Raw genomic sequence first — 13,629 nt, forward strand, 5'->3', positions numbered from 1 at the left:
CCCAGCCCTCGGTGCGCAGCGGAGCCGACCCTCAGCCCTGCAGCGCCTTCCTGGAGGTGGGGGCCGCCCGCGCCATGGCCGCCGCCCAGCCCAAGTACCCCGCCGGGGCGACCGCCCGGCGCCTGGCCCGGGGCTGCTGGTCCGCCCTCTGGGACTACGAGACGCCCAAGGTGATCGTGGTGAGGAACCGGCGCCTGGGGGTCCTGTACCGCGCCGTGCAGCTGCTCATCCTGCTCTACTTCGTGTGGTGCGCGGGGCGCGGGGTGCGGGGCGCAGGGGAGGGGCTGGGATTGGGGGCGCTGGGACTGGGGGCGCGGGGCAGGGGCTGGGACTCGGGGTGCTGGGCTGGAGGCGCGGGGTGGGGCTGGGACCAGGGGCGCGGGGCAGGGGCTGGGGCTGGGACCGGGGGCGCGGGGCAGGGGCTGGGGCTGGGGCTGGGGGCGTGGGGCAGGCCCCAAGAGCCCCGCAGAGCGGACCCGGGTCGCGGGAGGGCCCCTGCCGTGCCTGCGGGAGGACTCAGCCTTCCCAGGGTCGCCTCCGGAGCCGGCGCCGCCCCTGCCCGCAGGTACGTATTCATCGTGCAGAAAAGCTACCAGGAGAGCGAGACGGGCCCCGAGAGCTCCATCATTACCAAGGTCAAGGGGATCACCACGTCCGAGCACAAAGTGTGGGACGTGGAGGAGTATGTGAAGCCCCCCGAGGTGCGGGCCGCCCCCTGCCCCCCGCCCCGCCGTGCACCCTACCCTAGTGGGCGGAGGGGGCAGCGGCTGCCGCCTGGCCGACCGCCCCCTCTTTCTGAGCCCAGGGGGGCAGCGTGTTCAGCATCATCACGAGGGTCGAGGCCACCCACTCCCAGACCCAGGGAACCTGCCCCGAGGTGAGGGGATCCCGCGGCGCTGGGGGACCCTGCCTCAGCTAGGCGGGCCAGCTGTCCCTTGCGGGGTCCCTGACTGGGCCGCCTCCACCCTAGAGCATAAGGGTCCACAACGCCACCTGCCTCTCCGACGCCGACTGCGTGGCTGGGGAGCTGGACATGCTGGGAAACGGTCAGTGTGCGCCAGCTGCGGCTGGGCGGGTGGGGCAGGGCTGCGTCCCCGCTAATGCCTCAGTGACCTCTGCTTCACAGGCCTGAGGACCGGGCGCTGTGTGCCCTATTACCAGGGGCCCTCCAAGACCTGCGAGGTGTTCGGCTGGTGCCCGGTGGAAGATGGGGCCTCTGTCAGGTGCACCTGCGCCCCGGCCTGGGGCCCAGCCTCCACTCTGATCCTTTTCCTCTGACCAGAGGCCAAACGGGCGGGGCAGGAGGGACAAGAGCTGGGGAGGGGTGGGGGCCGATGCCAGGCGGGGGCTTTGCGGGAAGAGGGGACTAAACAACCGTTCTGTGCCTCCTCAGCCAATTTCTGGGTACGATGGCCCCAAATTTCACCATCCTCATCAAGAACAGCATCCACTACCCCAAATTCCACTTCTCCAAGTAAGAGCCGCGGGGTGTGGTGACGGCCCAGCCTGAGGGCTGCCTTCTGGGAATGGGGTATTTGGGGTGCAGGTCTCGCCTCCTGCCGCCTCCTCAGGGGCAACATCGCCGACCGCACAGATGGGTACCTGAAGCGCTGCACGTTCCACGAGGCCTCCGACGTCTACTGCCCCATCTTCAAGCTGGGCTTTATCGTGGAGAAGGCTGGGGAGAGCTTCACAGAGCTCGCACACAAGGCAGGGCAAGCGCAGGCAGGGTGGGGCCAGGGTGGGCTCCCACCTGCACAGAGAGGGCCTGGGGTACAGGGGACCAGTCCCTCCTCCCTCCTGACCAGCTGGCCCCGCTCAGGCAGAGGAAAGAAATGCGATCAGCGCAACCCATCCTGTGTGGCGCTTGCTGAATTATTGACACTGGCCATGGGGCTGGCTGCTGGCACCCCTTGTACCTCAGACACTGGACGCCCACCAGTACCCCTGAGCTGCCCCATGGGCCCCGCAGTGCACACCTCACATGCAGCCTGGGACTGACCCGGGCTCTCGAGGGGCCTCTTGTGTGCCCTCCTGATCCCCTTCCCTGGCCTGGGACTGACCCCGGCTCTCGAAGGGCCTCTCGTGTGCCCTCCTGACCCCCTTCTCTGGCTCCTTCTCGGCAGGGTGGTGTCATCGGGGTCATTATCAACTGGGACTGTGACCTAGACCTGCCTGCATCAGAGTGCAATCCCAAGTACTCCTTCCGGAGGCTTGACCCCAAGCACGTGCCTGCCTCGTCAGGCTACAACTTCAGGTGCTGTACTTGGGACACCGCTGTCCACACTGGCATAGCTGTGGTGGGGTCCCGAGAGGCCCAATGCCTGTGGGGCAGCCCTGGAGTGCAGAGGACGAGTGGGCACTGGCCTTCCCATTGCAGGTTTGCCAAATACTACAAGATCAATGGCACCACCACCCGGACGCTCATCAAGGCCTACGGGATCCGCATTGACGTCATTGTGCATGGACAGGTGCCTGCACCTGCTGGGGGTGGGTGGCCAGCCCTGCTAGCCTGGGTCTGAGCTCCTCACGCCCCACCCCTCCCTTGAGCCCCATCAGACGCTGTCAGGCATTCTGACCACGACCCCCATTCTCCCCAGGCCGGGAAGTTCAGCCTGATTCCCACCATTATTAATCTGGCCACAGCTCTGACTTCCGTCGGGGTGGTAAGGAACCCTCTCTGGGGTCCCAGCGGGTGCGGGGGGTCCACCAGGCCCTTACACACCGGTCTCTGCTGGCCCCAGGGCTCCTTCCTGTGCGACTGGATCTTGCTAACATTCATGAACAAAAACAAGGTCTACAGCCATAAGAAATTTGACAAGGTGTGTACGCCGAGCCACCCCTCAGGTAGCTGGCCTGTGACCCTTGCCCGTGTATTGGGCCAGGCCCCTCCCGAACCCGGCCACTGCTCCGAGGACCAGCACCCCAGCCCTCCATCAGGCCAGGAGGGCCAACAAGGGGCAGAGTGTGGCCCAGCCTTCCCGCCCCTGCAGCCTTGCCCCATTTCTGCCCCATCTGAGCAGATGGTGGACACTCCTGCCTCCGAGCCTGCCCAAGCCTCCACACCCACAGACCCCAAAGGTTTGGCTCAACTCTGAGCTCCTTTCCATCACACTGGACTGCAGACCCGGCCTGGTGGGGCCAGACAGTCCCCGGCTAGGGACCTGCACGTGGACGTGGGCACCTCAGTAGCAGAGCATCTCCACGAAACGGGGCACCACAGGATCCCTGTGCAAGGGCTGGGGGCACGCTCTGGCCCCAGGCTTGTGCCCCACCCTGGCATACAGCCCCTGACACCTCCTCCCCAGCTGGTCCCTACAGGGCTGCTCACTTCCCATCACCTCTCACAGCCACCTGGAACCCAAGCCAGCTGAGCTCTGAGGGGCTCTGCTCCCGGTCTTGGGCCCTGGGAACCCCACCCCACCCCACCCACAGGCGTTGTAACCTCGAATCTGCCCAGACTCTTCCCTTAGAAGTCACAATACACTCAGTCCAATAAACCTGTGAACAGAACCTTCTGGCCTCGTTCCTTGGGGAGGAGCATCGTGAGTCCGTGAATATGGGATGTCAGGCCCTGCCGGCCTGGAGCTGGGCTGCACGGTGACCTGTCTGGATCATCTCCCCTCTAAGCAGCCTGGGAGGTGTGCAGGGCACATGTCTGCCTGCCCCATGACCCATGGTCCCCATAGCCAGCCAGGCCACGGTCAGGTCTGCCCAGGCTGGGAGTGCACTGGGACCCAGGCCACCTCCTCAGTGCACTTGCTTCTGACAGGACCACCCCAGACTCCAAACCAAAGCTGGCTCATCTCAAAACGTGGGAGGACAGCATGACTGAGGAAGAGAGAAATGGGAGGGAGGCTGGGACAGCTGCACACAAGGAAAAGGAAAGCTCAGACTACAGCAGTGCTCAGACCAGTGTTCATTCCTACTCCATGGGAAGGGGCAGGAATGCCGAGATGGGAAGTCAGGCCAGGCGGGGGTGGACGGACACCAGCCCGGAAGCCAGCACTAACTGCATCAGGGCCTGGGGGTAATCTGGTTACTGCACCCTCAGATGCTGCAGTGGTTAGACTGGTGCCCACCGGGTGGGGGGAGGAGCCCAGAACAGCGTCATGATGTCACCTGTGCCAGTGACAGACGACATCCTGCCTCTGAAGGGAAACCCAGTCTCAGGAGAGCAACACCACGCCCAAAGGTCAAAGAGCACAGAAGGGCGGGTAAGACGACCCTGGTCTGACCCTAAAGCCTGAGTTTGCAGGTCTCAGCACAACTCCAGAGCCCTCATCCCAGCGCTGTGTTCAGGTGGTGAGAACATGTCTTCCAAGGGCCCCATTTCCCTTGACTGTGGCCTCCCAGCCTCGGGCATCGGCCTCAGGTCACCCCACGGCCTGCACATGCTGTGTGGCTCACAAATATCCAGCTCATTTTTGGAGAAACTGGCTCTTCTGGTTGAGCTACTGCTTGGGAACCAGGGCCAGAGCTTCCCGTTTCTGACCCCTCCACCACTACTCAAATGCCCGCAGCTAGCCTCAGAGTGAGCCCAGGCTGACCGGCGCCCACGGCTGCGCCAGGAGACCCCTGGTCCTGCTAGGTGGCCTTCCTGGGGGACGAGCGGCTGTCCCCTGGCCCCATCACTCCTCACTCCTGAGGGTTCTCCAGATTCGCTTCCAGGAATGAAGCCTAGTCAGCCAGCCTCCCTCCTCCCCTGCTTGCCCTAATTTGATTTGATCTCCACTCTGGAGGCCTCAGCACTCCTCCATCTGAGCAGGCATCAGGTTTCTCCAGGCAGGCGGCCCCAGCAGCATCCAGGGGCCAAACACGTGCCCAATGGTACCCAGTCCCCGATCTGAGGCGCTCTGCACAAATACACAGTGACCACCTAGAGAAACTTCAGTATGAAATACAAATAAAAACAAAGTGTAGCAGCGATGGCCTTGGACAGTAGATGTCAGGGACAAACTAAGGCTGGCTCTGGGCCAAAGACGCGAGCCTCCTGGGGAGCTTGTGGGGCCCCCTCCCTCCTGTGAGGCTCTCGTCTGGGGTGTCTGCATTTCTGATTTACATTTCATACTTGTTTGGTGCCCTGTAAAATTGGCCTTTCTTCTTTCTGCTTCCAGCTGGTCCTGTGTGGAGAAGGACAAGGGCTGCAGTGAGCCAAAAGTGAGGTGCACAGAGGTCTTGTTTTCCTGAGGCTGATAGAGGGCTCCCCCTAGACCCGGCTCCAAATGAGCAGGGCTCACAAGCCAAAATCCAGATTCTCACGGGTTAAGGTCCGGATTCCCGGGGAAACCAGCCCACAAACTGCTCCTGTGAGGCTGTGGGGCCAGCCCATTTCTCCATGCAAACAGGTGAGACTCCAGCCCCACCAGGGCCTTGGGAACCCGTCTCGTCTCAGAGCCCAATCTCAGGGAGCCAGAAGCCCCCAGGGGCTTTTCCTCCCTCTGGGAGGCAGGACAAAGAACTAGGGGCACCTAGAGGACGCTCCCACCCCACCAGGTGTGGTGCAGGAAGCAACAGAGGCCTGGAAAAGCATTCACTGCGTGAGAAACGGCGCCCAGGGCACTCGCAGCCTCGCTCACGGCCTGCTTCTTCAGGTGCTCTGGCGAGGCCAGGGCCACATCCTGCTCCCGCTCCCTCCTCTGGCGTCTGAGCTCCCTGAAAATGGTTTTCTTTGGTTTCCTCCCTGTTCCCTGGCCTGGGGTCACAGGTTTGGACAGTCAGGGTGGTCAGTGGTCTGGTTACTGGAAGCACGGGGATGTGGCCTTGGCATCAGGAGGCCTGGCACGGACGCAGAGGCACCCGGGGCCCGGGGCTGGCTAACGGCCCAGCTGTGGGTTCTTCTGCAGCAGCCACTCCAGGGTCTCCAGGAGGTACGACATGCCGTAGTGCTGGGCAATGTTCCGGAAGATTCCGATCTGTTCCATGAAGACCTGCAGGAATAAACAGGCACAGTGAGACCCCAGTCCACTCAGAGAGGAGGCCAAGGAGGCCAGGCTGAGCCGAGGCAGATGAGGGAGAGCCCACCTGGGTGTGGATGGTGAGGGCGAAGTCTCCCGCGCAGCTGCAGTACACAGGCATGCTGGTCTCCTTCACCCCGCGGCACTTCAGGCAGACCTGAAAGGGAGCAGCCCCCATGGGCGCCAGCCCTCCCGCGCTGGCCAGACCTGCCTGCTGCTTCTTCACAGGCTCGCGAGACACATTCGTGGGCCCATCAGTAAGCCTCGAGCCCCTGCTGTGTGCAGCCAGCCCTCGGTTATGAGTAAAATGCACGACCTCATCCCACCGTGCCAGCGCCTTCCCTACACCCACCCTCGCTGTGTGTGTTCCACCCCAGACGCCCAGTCCTGAGGCCTCCTCCAGGCCCTGCTCACTCCCTCCATCCTGCAGGCCTGGACGCCGTGCACCACCACACGGCAGCTTGGCGCGTCCCCCAGCCTCTGCTCAGATGCCCCTAGGCAAGACCTCCCTGTGGCCGAGCTGTGCAACTCCCTCTTCCTCCTTTCCTTCTCTTCACACTTGGGAGTGTCTGCCTCCTTCCGCTAGAACGAAGCACCCACAAGGCCAGCTCTTGACCCAAGGCAGGTGCTCAACCAGTGTGGACAGAACAGTCCATCAGGCTCAGGGCATGGACTGGTCTGCAGGGCAGGCCCCTTGGAGGACACCAGGGTGTGCCTCAGGACCTGCACACACCCCGGCTCCCAGGAGTGCACAGAAACCCCCCTGCGGACTCCAGGGCACACAGGCGGGCGGCATGCATGACTCACCAGGTCCTGCAGGGTGAAGGCCATCAGCTTCTTCTGTAGAACTTCCACCAGCGTCATCTCGATGGCAGAGGAGTCGTAGGGCGCCTGACAGTTGGAGCAGAGCCACTGAGGCAGGACCGCCCCATCCTAGGCAGAGCAAGAGTGCGAGAGGTCACCAGCCCAGCCTCCAGACCACAGTGCCATGGGCAGGATCTCAGGAGAGGAAGGGGCTGTGAGAAGTGCCTGGTGACGGGCGACTCTCCTGAGTGCAGCTGCACGCACTCTGGCCTCCCACCTGCACTTGAGCCCTTCCTAGGACAACATTCCGAACATGGTGTGGGGAGGCCTGGGAAGGGGCCTATTGCCAATCTGTGTGAGTCAGAGGGGCAGCAGGTGTGACCCACAGAGCTGGAGCTGCAGAAGCCCTCAAGACACCGCAGTGCCCTCGGATGTTCTGCTCCACAGTGAAGGGCCCGCTGGAGCTCAGCCCGCACCTCTGAGAAGGAAGAGTCTTTACACAGGTCCAGGTCGCGGCAGAAGTTACAGCTGCGGCAGATGACCTCAGGAAGCACGTAGGAGCGGCAGGGGTCTTGGAACTGGGCCTCCTCGGAGAACTCGCCGACATCCACCAGGCGAAGCAGGTCTCGGTTCAGCTTATTCACCTGGTTTGTGATGTTGGTGTCCAGGGACAGCACCTGCAGAGACCACAGCCCACATCGGGAAGGAGCTCCCGGGGCCTCCCTGCTGCTCTGTCTGGACCAGAACCCTCTGGACCTTAGGCTACAGTTTCCTGGTGTCCTTTCCTCCCTTCCTTAGTCCCTTTAGACGCCTCAGCTGACTTCTCTACATTAGCAGTTTTCCATCGGTGAGGACAGGCTTCCCTGGGGAATTTACTAAACATTTAAGGAAGAAATGCTGCTGATTCTACACAGTATCTTTCAAAACACTGAAGAGAGAGAGCACTCAACCCATTCTATGAGGCCAGCATCCCCTGATACTAGAACCAAAGACCGTACTAAGAAACTACAGACCAATAACAGCCTGAGCACAGACACAAAAATGCTCAACGAGATATTAGCAAATTGAATCCAAGATCAAAAAAAAGAATACATAATCCAGAAAGAGACTCACACAGATAAGGTCACTAAGTTATGGAAAAAGGTACAAAGATGATTCAATAGAAAAAGAATAGTCTTTTTCAACAAATGGTTCTTGAATACAAGCGTATCTTGGAGATATGGCAAGTTCGGTTTCAAACCACCTCAATGGACTAACATCACAATAAAGCAAATCACACAAATCATTTGGTTTCTCAGTGCATATAAAAGTTACGTGATTTTTGGCTCACGCTTGTTTTCTCAGTACATATAAAAGTTACGTGATTTGTGGTGGCTCACGCCTGTAATCCCAGCACTTTGGTAGGCCAAGGCAGGTGGATGGCCCGAGGTCAGGAGTTCAAGACCATCCTGGCCAACACAGTGAAACCCCATTTCTATTAAAAATACAAAAATTGGCTGGGCATGGTGGCGGGTGCACCTGTGATCCCAGCTACCTGGGAGGCTGAAGCAGGGAATCGCTTGAACCCAGGAGGTGGAGGTTGCAGTTAGCCAAGATTGCACCACTGCACTCCAGACTGAGTGACAGAGTGAGACTCCACCTCAAAAAGAAAAAAAAAAAAAGCTATGTGATTTTTTTTTTTTTTTTGGGACAGGATTTCACTCTGTCACCCAGAATGGACTGCAGTGGCACAATCATGGCTCACTGCAGCATTGACCTCTTGGGGCTCAATTGATCCTTCTACCTCAGCCTTCCCAGTAGCTGGGACGACAGGCATGCGCCACCACGCCCAGGTAATGTTTGTAATCGTTGTAAAGATGGGTTTTGCCATGTTGCCCAGGCTGGTCTTGAACTGCTGGGCTCAAACAGTCAACCCACCCTGACCTCCCAAAGTGCTGGGATTACAGGTGTGAGTCACTCTACCCAGACAAAACTTAGTCTATTAAGTGCATAACAGCATTATGTCTAAAAAACAATGTATGTACCTTAATTTTAAAATGTTTTATTGCTCAGAAATGCTAACGATCATCTGAGCCTTCAGTGAGTCGCAATAGTTTTGCTGGTGGAGGGTCTTGCCTCAACGTAAACGGCTGCTGACTGATCAGGGTGGTATTGCTGAGAGTTGGGGTGGCTGTGGCAATTTCTTAAAACAAGACAACAATGAAGTTTGCTGCATCAGCTGACTCTTCCTTCCATGAAAGACTCTGTAGCATGTGATGCTGTCTGATAACATTTCACCCACAGTAGAACTTCTTTCAAAACTGGAGTCGGTCCTCTCAAATTCTGCTGCTGCTTTGGCAACTAAGTTTATGGAGTATTCTCAATCCTTTGTCATTTCCACAATGTTCACTTTCATCTCAAAAAACTACTTTTTGGCCGGGTGCGGTGGCTCACGCCTGTAGTCCCAGCACTTTGGGAGGCCGAGGTGGGCAGATCACAAGGTCAGGAGATCGAGACCATCCTGGCTAACATGGTGAAACCCTCTCTCTACTAAAAATACGAAAATTAGCCGGGTGTGGTGGCGCTTGCCTGTAGTCCCAGCTACTCGGGAGGCTGAGGCAGGAGAATGGCGTGAACCTGGGAGGCGGAGCTTGCAGTGAGCCAAGATCGCGCCACTGCACTCCAGCCTGGGCGAGAGTGCGAGACTCCATCTTAAAAAAAAAACTACTTTTTTGGGCTGGGCCTGGTGGCTTGTGCCTGTAATCCCAGCACTTTGGGAGGCCAAGGCGGGTGGATCACCTGAGGTCAGGAGTTTGAGACCAGCCTGACCAATATGGTGAAACGCTGTCTCTATTAAAAATACAAAAATTAGCTGAGCATTGTGGCGGGCACCTGTAATCCCAGCTACTTGGGAGGCTGATGTAGGAAAATCACTTGAACCCAGGAGGCGGAGGTTGCAGCGAGCCAAGACCGCACCACTGTATTCCAGCCTGGGCGACAGAGCAAGGAGGCTCCATCTCAAAACAAAACAAAACAAAACAAAAAACTACTTTACTGCTCATCCATGAAAAGCCACTCTTTATCTGTGAAATTTTGTCCTGAGATTGCAGCAACTTGGTCACATCTTCAGGCTCCACTTCTAATTCTAGTTCCCTTGCTGTTTCCACCACAACTGCAGTCACGCCTCCCACAATAGTCTTGAATCCCTCAAAGTCATCCATGAGGGTCAGAATCAACTTCTTCCACACTCCTGTTAATGTTGATATTTTGACCCCTTCTCCCATGAATCACAAATGTTCTTAATGGCATCCAGAATGGTGAATCCTTTCCAGAAGGTTTTCAATTTACTGTGCCCAGTTCCATCAGGAGAATCACTATCTATGGCAGCTATAGCCTCATGAAATATATTTTTAAATAATAAACGTTGAAAGTCGAAATTGCTCCTTGATCCATGGGCTGCAGAAGGGATGCTGTGTCTGCAGGCATGAAAGCAACATTCGTCTCCTTGTACGTCTCCATCAGAGCTCTTGGGTGACCAGGTCCACTGTCAATGAGCAGTACTATTTTGGAAGGAATCTTTTTCTGAGCTGCAGGTAGCGGCCTTAAAAGACTGAATGAGCAGTGGCTTCGACTTAAAGTCACCAGCTGCATCTGCCGCTAACAAGAGTCAGCCTTTCCTCTGAAGCCAGGCTCTGAGGCCTCCTCTCTAGCTATGAAAGTCCTAGATGGCATCTTCTTCCAAAAGAAGGCTGTTTTGTCTACACGGAAAATATGTTGTCAGTGTAGCCACCTTCGCCAGTGATCCCAGACAGATCTTCTGGAGAACTCGCTGCAGCCTCTCCACCCGCACCTGTTGCCTCATTTGCCCTTTTATGTTACTGGGACGGCTTCTCTCCCTAAACCCCATGAACCAACCTCCGCCAGCTTCAAGCTTTCCTTCTACAGCCTCCTCAGCTCTCAGCCTTCATGGAACTGAACAGAGTGAGAGCCTTGCTCTGGATTAGGCTCTGGCTTGAGGGGATGTTACATCTGGTTTGATCTATCCAGACTCAACTTTCTCCGTATCAGCAACAGGCTGCTTCACTTCTTTATCTTTCACGTGTTCACTGGAGGAGCACTTGTAATTTCCTTCAAGAACCTTTCCTTTGCAGTTGACTTGGCTAACTGGCGTGAGAGGCCTAGCTTTCAGCCTGTCTCGACTTTCAACATGCCTTTCTCACTAAGTTTAGCCATTTCTAGCTCTTTATGTAAAGTGAGAGACGTGTGACTCTTCCTTTCACTTGAACACATAGAGGCCATTGCAGGGCTATTAACTTACCTAATTTCTGTAGTGTTGTGTCACCGGGATTGGGGAGGCCCAAGGAGAAAGGGCGAGATGGCAGAATGGCCCGTGAGTGGAGCAATCAGGACACGCACAACATTGATTAAGCTCATTGTCTTCTATGTGCACGGTTCATGGCGCCCCAAAACAATTGCCATAGAAGCATCAAAGGTTATCATGGCTGATACAATAATAGTGGAAAAGTCTGAAATATCCTGAGAGTTACCAAAATGTGACACAGACACAGTGAGCACATGCTGTTGGAAAGATGAGACTTGCTCAATACAAGATTCCCACAAACCTTCCATTTATAAAAATACATGTAACCGCTTCGAAGCACAATAAGACAGGATATGCCTGCAATCAGATATCCCATGCAGAAGTATGGACTTGGATCTACAGCATGCACATTGTATAAAAATTAACTCAAATGGATAAAACCTAAAACTTCACGAAAGAGGACAGACACCAGGACAGCAAAGAAGCCCATTAAAAAATGCCCCACAGCCAGGCGTGGTGGCTCACGCCTGTAATCCCAGCACTTTGGGAGGCCGAAGCAGGTGGATCACTTGAGGTCAGGAGTTCGAGACCAGCCTGGCCAATATGGTGAAACTCCGTCTCCGCTAAAAATACAAAAAATTGGTGGGGCGTGGTGGCAGGCACCTGTAATCCCAGCTAACCAGGAGGCGGAGGTTGCAGTGAGCTGAGATCGCGCCACTGCACCCCAGCCTGGGTAATGAGAGTGAATCCCCATCTCCAAAAAAAAGCTCCACATCATTAGTCGCCAGGGAAATGCAAATCAGAAACACAATGCGATACCACTACACACCTACTGGAATAGCTGCAATTTAAAAACCCAATGATACCAAGTCCTGGTGAGGATGTGGAACAGCAACTCTTGCCACACACTGCTGAGGAGACCCTGACACGGTGCAGCCACTTCAGAAAAGAGTTTGGCAGTTTCTTATCAAGTTAAACAAACACTTAAAAAATGACCTCAGAGAATTGAAATTTATGTTCACACAAAAACCTACACCTACAGAATGTTTACAGCAGCTTTGTTATTAATCACCCCAAAGTGAAAGCAACCCAACTGTCCTTCCACCAGTGAATGAAAAGCAAGCTGTGGTTTGCCCACACGATGGACACTGCTCACAACAGAAAGGGAGTTCTGATACACACGAGCGCGTGGATGAACCAACTGCAAGTGTGTTTTGCTAAGAAGCCACATCCAAAAGGCTGCACAATGTCTCTACTTATGTGACGCTCTGGAAGAGAAAAAAAATGCAGGGACGGAAGACACACCAGTGGCTAAAGGGTGTCAGGTGAGGAGGGCAATGCGGGGAATGTTTTCGGGCGGTGACTATCCTGTATCCTGCTGATGGTGATGCAATTCTATTCACCTAGGAAAAATCACACAACTGCACGCCACAGAGTACATTTTACTGTATATAAATTACACCTTAATAAACATGAATTTAAAATATGTAGAAGTCAATAAAGGAATTAAAATGGTGAGCTAAAAACACTTCTTCACCACAACCAGACCTTGAGGCTGTCACCTGATCTCCAGCATAACCTTAGCCGTGTGTGAGATACAGTTTGCTGGGAAGGCTGAGTGAGGAAATGGACAGTGAAGCACTCTGCTCTGTAAGGGCTGACACCCGCGGTCGTTATCTGGTAATATTATCCCTCCTTGGACTCAGCCTGCCTTTCCCAGAAAGGCCTCAGCATCCGAGCAAGCTCTCATCTCATCAGCTCTGGGTCCTGGTCCAGCCTACTGGTCTCCGGTGACCCATCCTCCCAGCTGGTGGCACTGGGTGTTCGGCTGTGCCTTCACCAACACACCAAGCTCACCCCCCAGGGCCTTTGCATCCTCCCTCCTCCTGCACCTGGTCCCAGCGCCCCTCACAGGCTCCATCCCCACAGCACCTGCGCCTCTGAACGGCCCTCTCCCTTCTCGGGTCAGCTGGCAGCAGACAGGCCCCACAAGGCAGGACCTTTCCTGTCTTGCTCACACCTGAGCACAGATGCCGCAACTGTGGCTGCATGTGACAGGGACATGATAAATGTTGGTGGAATGAACAAGTAACTTACACCTGCTCCTCACCTTGCACACGCTGGCACCCTGACCCTACACATGTAGGTACCTCCCCCTTGCACAGCTGAAAGCCTCATCCTGCATTCATTAACACCCTTACCATGCACAGGTATGTCGGTGTCTTTATCTTGCACACATACGCTAGCACGTTCATGGTGCACGCATTACAGCCTCACCTTGCACACAGTAACATTCTCGCCTTACACATGTATGTTAGTGTCCTCTCCTCACACGCACACTGGCACTCTCACCTTGCACACGTATTTGATGAACTCCAGGGCAGGGTTATTGAGCAGCAAGTGGGAACCGGGGAGGACGGGAAACATCTCCGAGAGCTCAGTGGAGTTCCGAGAGCCTGTGACTTTCTTCTGAATCTTCTGAGTGATGGTGAAGAAGCTCTGAGTGAGTTCATTTGCGACATAATCCTGAGAGAAGGTGATCATTCCTGGAAATATAAGGATGCTGAG

At 56.0% G+C, this 13,629-nt stretch overlaps 2 protein-coding genes across 11 annotated transcripts in view; one reads left to right on the top strand and one right to left on the bottom strand.

Annotated features, from left to right (window-relative positions):
• P2RX2 (purinergic receptor P2X 2) lies at window positions 1-3,513 on the top strand. Of its 8 annotated transcripts, XM_031000820.2 has the most exons (12): window positions 1-247; window positions 566-701; window positions 806-877; window positions 971-1,046; window positions 1,127-1,223; window positions 1,394-1,474; window positions 1,572-1,710; window positions 2,127-2,257; window positions 2,381-2,471; window positions 2,601-2,666; window positions 2,745-2,822; window positions 3,024-3,513. In XM_031000820.2, the coding sequence occupies exons 1-12, from the start codon at window positions 75-77 to the stop codon at window positions 3,096-3,098; spliced, it is 1,215 nt and encodes a 404-aa protein (XP_030856680.1). In that variant the 5' UTR covers window positions 1-74; the 3' UTR covers window positions 3,099-3,513. The 8 variants fall into 8 exon arrangements, with proteins under 8 accessions (XP_030856680.1, XP_030856679.1, XP_055213709.1 ...); XM_031000819.2 differs by having other exon boundaries at window positions 2,745-3,513; XM_055357734.1 differs by having other exon boundaries at window positions 2,127-2,471; window positions 3,024-3,507.
• A 1,371-nt stretch (window positions 3,514-4,884) lies between these two features.
• The window catches only part of POLE (DNA polymerase epsilon, catalytic subunit), a 61,971-nt gene continuing 53,226 nt past the window's right edge, over window positions 4,885-13,629 (bottom strand). Inside the window, exons 45-50 of one of the 3 annotated variants that reach the window (XR_004066830.3) lie at window positions 13,414-13,607; window positions 7,238-7,438; window positions 6,765-6,890; window positions 6,025-6,114; window positions 5,743-5,930; window positions 4,885-5,123 (exon numbers count right to left, since the gene is read on the bottom strand). Coding sequence is in view for 1 of the 3 variants with exons in the window: in XM_031000656.3 (XP_030856516.2) it covers window positions 5,817-5,930; window positions 6,025-6,114; window positions 6,765-6,890; window positions 7,238-7,438; window positions 13,414-13,607 (725 nt within the window). In the remaining 2 variants the exon portion in view is untranslated. Of the gene's footprint in view, window positions 5,931-6,024; window positions 6,115-6,764; window positions 6,891-7,237; window positions 7,439-13,413; window positions 13,608-13,629 lie in introns of all 3 variants that reach the window. The other 2 variants (XR_004066829.3, XM_031000656.3) reach the window with 2 other exon arrangements.

This window comes from Gorilla gorilla, chromosome 10 (assembly GCF_029281585.2).
Source record: "Gorilla gorilla gorilla isolate KB3781 chromosome 10, NHGRI_mGorGor1-v2.1_pri, whole genome shotgun sequence".
NCBI lineage: Eukaryota > Metazoa > Chordata > Mammalia > Primates > Hominidae > Gorilla > Gorilla gorilla.